General features: G+C 45.9%; 1 protein-coding gene across 1 annotated transcript; it reads left to right on the top strand.

Annotated features, from left to right (window-relative positions):
* The first annotated feature begins 2608 nt into the window (after positions 1 to 2608).
* Positions 2609 to 3577, top strand: LOC149347369 (3-alpha-hydroxysteroid sulfotransferase-like). Its single transcript, XM_089541569.1, has one exon. It carries the CDS (start codon positions 2609 to 2611, stop codon positions 3575 to 3577), a length of 969 nt encoding a protein of 322 aa, XP_089397695.1.
* Positions 3578 to 5108: the final 1531 nt, after the last annotated feature.

Here is a 5108-nt window from a genome sequence, read left to right as displayed (position 1 = left end):
GCGACAACCTCTGGCACTGTGTTAGGTGAGTTTCACATGCATACTATTTTTCCAAACGACACTACGAATTCCGTCGGTCTGCGAATGGGGAAAGCCGTCGGTCCAGTCGCAGCCTGCTTGCAATCGAGTTCCGTCCAGTTAGAATTCGTTCGCAGCGTCGGAGTGATCGGACTGGGACTGAACAATGGGGAGCATCGAAATGGCGTGCTACGTGCGGTCAAAGGGGGCTGTTGCCACGGCGGAAGCACGACTGTTTATTCTGTTGAAGACTTACAAAAGATTACGCTGCGTCTGAAAGTACGCCGGTATTAACATCAACATATTCCGGTAGCCCTTCAGTCGTGTTTAGCCATGGGTTGATTATGCGAACATCAAGCAACCTTGATGAAAAAACTGCAGCGCTCGGGACAAGGACACAACGAAGACGACAACACATGCAACAACACTTTAAGACGACAACACTTTCAACTATGAAAGTTAGCGCATGTGTTGTCGTCTTCGTTGTATCCTTGTCTCGAGCACTACAGTTTTTTCATCATGAGCAACCAACTCGCCCAAACATCCACCCTGATCAAGCAACCTTGCGTGACCCGACGACCAGATTCGCTGGGTACGCGATGCAAGTGAAAGTACCCAGCGAAAATCGGGCCGCGGCGTCACCGACTAGGCGGAATATTTTCGTTCTACTCGGGCCTTAGGCGGCTGCATCGAAAGTGAGCCGCGCTACAGCCTGAGCACAATCCTGAGCACAATCCGCACCGACTTCACGTTACCGATGTGAGCGAAAATGTACTGTAAGACACATGATAACGAAACAGACATTTCAACAAGTTGGTTATAGTTCATTTTCAACGAGTAACGGCGCAAACGGACAAAGGACGGGTTCAGGACAGAGACACGACAAGCGCTCACATTCAAGATTGCCGATGTTCCTAGTGAGACCAGAAGCGTCGATGAAAACTAAATAACCGTCCATACATCTCGACATCCTCGAATGACGATAAATCACCTGGTCACCGATCAGTCGGCAAATATGACCGCGAAAAATGTCGCTAAACACAGGCGTCGCGCTCAACCAAGAGATTGTAGAGTGAGCATGTCAAGAGGAGGGTATAGTGGAACTGGTGAACCGCTCAACCAAGGGGTGGTCGCAACGGGAACCATCCGTGAGAGGACTAGGGCATTGTGGAAGGAACATAGTTTGATGCCACAGGAAGAAGACTCAAAGGGAGCGTCGCTGCCACAATAACGAAAAAGCGGACGGTTACCGTGGAACTAGGAGGGTACGGCTACCGGGGATGAATGTAATACACTTCCTCGGCGACGGCTGCTGCGGAACGCGGCTACGAGGGTAGGCTCAGTGCCGGTGGCGCAGCGCGCCATGAGAGGCGGACTAGAGAGGAGTGGTAGTCACAGAACGAGTATGTGCGCTGGTCTAAAAAGAGTGCTGTATACCTATGCCTGCCTAAGCATATATGCATGTCTCTTTCAAATAAATTACCACCCCATATGGCGAAATGAAAATACACGAAAGATGTCGCTGAATATCAAGTTAGAACGTGGTGACTATCGTGAGAGATTTTTGTTTATGATGTAAGCCTTAGCTTACGTAATAGCTGCCGTTTCTAATTAATGCTTCGTTGAAAGTCAGCTCTTGCTCATAATCCACCTTACACTCTCCGGGCTCTGCTTTCCATTGTTTTGAGCCTGAAATAAAATATCGCATGAAAAGAAACAGCTGCTAATAATCATAAATGGTCGAGGAAAAAGTTCGCGAATTCAAAAAGATATCGCCACAACAACTTGGAGCACTGTATAGCTGTATTGATATTATGTTAAAAGGAATACAAGCATTTGTTTCCTAAGCAAGCGATGACCGTTCTTCGTTCTTAAATTCTCCTCTACGCTTACATCGCCTTTATTTGACCCTGGCAACCCCCAAACAGTTTTTGTTTCGCGCCATGAACATTCAATATCAATATCGGTTATTTACTAATACTGTTATTTAATAATACTTTTCATGTATTACTAAATTTCTGTTGCATAGGCTCGCAGCGTTACTTGCCGGAGCTTAATTTTCTTTATTTTCTTCCTAACTGCCGCTTATGAGTGCTTGTGTTAAGGTATTTTTCAATTCCCTGTTCGAATAAATCACTTGATTCCATTTGTATTGAATTTAGAGAAAAAGTGGAGCTAACCACACATCTCCTGAGAAATCAGGACGTGCAACCCTCGCATTTCCCATATTGTGCTCTACCTGGAGCTCTAGCCTATTAGGTAGAGCACTCCACACGACATGTGAAAACCGTTGGTTCTGATCACAAGCGCCCAGACTTTTGTTCTCTTTTCGCCATTGTTCTTAATTAAAATTACCTTACAGCTAATTACGCCTCACGTTCCCCAAAACACAATACTGTCAATTGCTTTCTTAGGTTTCAGTTCCTAGGTATTTTAAAGTGAATGCTACGCGGCGGCAAAAAGCTGGCTTCTGCCAGCACCTTGCTCCCTAATTAAAGTTTAAATACAAATAAAATGTCAAGTTCGGAAATTTCACTCAATCTTTACTCGAAGATTATTATTTGTGCAGGTGGATTCTCTAAGTCTCATCATGGCGAAGAGGAAGCCGTCCGTTCAAATTATAGATGGCGTACCCAGGGATCCTCACTACAACCCGGACCTCTTGAGGGACGCTCTGAAGTTTCTTCCAGGAAAGGGCGACCTGGTCCTGATGTCTTACCCGAAAGCAGGGACGCACTGGGTTCTCTATATCGTACAGCTCATACTGAAAAGAGGCCAGCCCGTGAGTTCTTATGAACAGTTCAAAGAGAACATGCGCTATCTTGGAGGATCAGAGTTGGAAGGCTGGAAGCCAAGCCTGCCCTTGCGGCTGCTGCAAACGCACCTTTCACCGCCACAGGGGGCCGTAAGCGCCGAAGCAAAGTACATCTACGTAGCTCGGAACCCGTGGGACTTGGCTGTATCTCATTTTCACTTCGTGACCAAACTCAGCCTTTATCGCTTTCAGGATGGCTCTTTTGATGAGTTTGTTGAGGCCTTCCTCACTGAGGGCATAGCCGGCTACGGCACCTACTTTGACCATGTAGTTTCCGGATTTGCTATGAAGGATGAGCCTAACGTGTTCTTCGTTTGCTATGAGGACCTCATGAAAGACACGCAAGGTACGATACTGAAACTGGCGCACTTCCTCGGAGAAAGCTACGGCCGTGAGTTGCAAGAAAACGAACACTTGTTCCAGAAGCTACTGGAACGTAGCATGGCGGAGAATATGAGAGAAGTAATGGTTGCCAATTTCGCCATCAGCGCACTAACTGAGGCAAATGCATGGAGTGAAAACCATAAAGAAGCATGGAAGGACGCATATCAGGATGACACCAGTAAATATAACTTCGTAAGAAAAGCCAAGGTTGGCGGCTGGAGAGAATATTTCTCTCCAGAACATCTCCGGCACATGGAGGCTGTTATAAGGAGGACGGAACAAACATCGGCGGTGATGGACCTGTGGAGAAACATCCGCAAAGAGGCTGCTGAAGTGGCTGGCATAGAATATGAGAAATAAACTTCCATCGTTTTCTCTACCATGGCAAATGGACCTCGTCAAGTTCTTTTTCTCGTATAAAGGTGTCACGAATGGCCTTGTTTTGACCTTAACGAGCAGAAGAAAAAGAGTGTATTTCAACAATGGTAGATTTCTAGTTGGTCGCTATAACCTTGGGTCTTCTTTGCGTGGTTGATATAACAGTATATCTTGATATATGTTGATATATAAATCTAAGAAATATCTTCCCTTCCATGTAGGAGGGGCTACATATCTAAAATTTCGCGATCAACTCGCATGTCCTGTCCCACTCAAGACACATCAAGCACTTTCCGCTGTTTACCTCCCAGTGTGTTTTTGTTCTGGCAGCGTTTTTTTGCACGGCCATGTTTGCTGTATTTTTCTTCAGTTTTGCTTCAGCATGTAAATGCGGGATTGACCAGCTGTCATGTGTCACTGAATAAAATAAATCCTAATAAAATTTATAATCAATAAGCCGAAATTTTCAATCTGCCCAATGGTGCATCAGTGCTGCATACCGTAAGAGCTCCGCAGGCGTAAATAACAGGATCCTACTATTTCTGTTCTGCGCGAGGCTAGCTCGGAAGTTGTCTTTTGTTAACGATACACAAGCAAACTTCGACGTACAGGGTCAGTCAAACGTTCTAAGGCCACAGGCTTCGCTTGTGACCAGCGTGGTCGGGCATTTGAGATACCCTCGAAGCTCGATATATCTCTAGAGAATAGAAGAAGGATCGTTTTACCATATTAGAACCTTCATAGCTTTATCGGAATCTTAAGTGCCAGGGTATACCGATGAAAAGCGGACCATGTGGCCTGGGAACTTTTGACCAACCCAGTACTTTAAGTACACGTTCGTTGCTTCAATTGTTTCCATCACCAAGTTAGCCAGAGTAAGGGAGATCGATTCACCCATAGCGCTTCGAAATGTTGGCTTGTATACGGATCCATTGTACGTGAAGTACGCGTTGCTTAAGGAGAAGCTTAGAAGATTGCAAAGCTAAGTGGCGTCAAATCGTGTACGGTCTTGAAAGGATGCGTCCTTGGCGAGACGTTCCTTGCAAATGTCGCCAGCAAGTCCGAGAGGAATGCTTGTGAATAGCGAGCAGACGTAAAATGAAGCCAGTGAATCATCGTCTTCCAGAACGGTGCCAGCAGCTTTGTTCATGAAATAAGTTGTGTTGCGTACATGCCTCTGTCTTACCGACCAACAGCGAAGGACCTTGCGTAGGTACCCCGAAAGCCTATGGAAATGCGATCTTGTGAAATCAGCTATGAGTCGTAACGGAATACCTGTCTTGTGAATATCTGCGAGACGATATACTGCTGGCGGGACTCATTGGTGCAAAGCAGGTAAAATAATAAAGGATCCTTTTCGACGGCAGAAGGCTCCCGAATATTTTCTAGAGTACTTTCCGCCACCCGGTTTGTATTTTTGGAGTCGGATCCTTCTCCAGCTATCAGTACGTTGATTCGTCACCCAACATGCTCATCATTTTCTCGTGGTACGTTCAACGGTCTAGCAAAATTG

This window comes from Amblyomma mixtum, chromosome 4 (assembly GCF_055824585.1).
Source record: "Amblyomma mixtum isolate Tamu chromosome 4, ASM5582458v1, whole genome shotgun sequence".
Taxonomy (NCBI): Eukaryota; Metazoa; Arthropoda; class Arachnida; order Ixodida; family Ixodidae; genus Amblyomma; species Amblyomma mixtum.
The sequence above is the reverse complement of the archived record's forward strand: the minus strand, read 5'-3'. Positions and strand labels throughout refer to the sequence as shown.

What these genes read in the sequence shown, in the direction of transcription:
- LOC149347369 (XM_089541569.1), top strand. Translation starts at nt 2,609, where the DNA reads ATGGCGAAGAGGAAGCCGTCCGTTCAAATTATAGATGGCGTACCCAGG.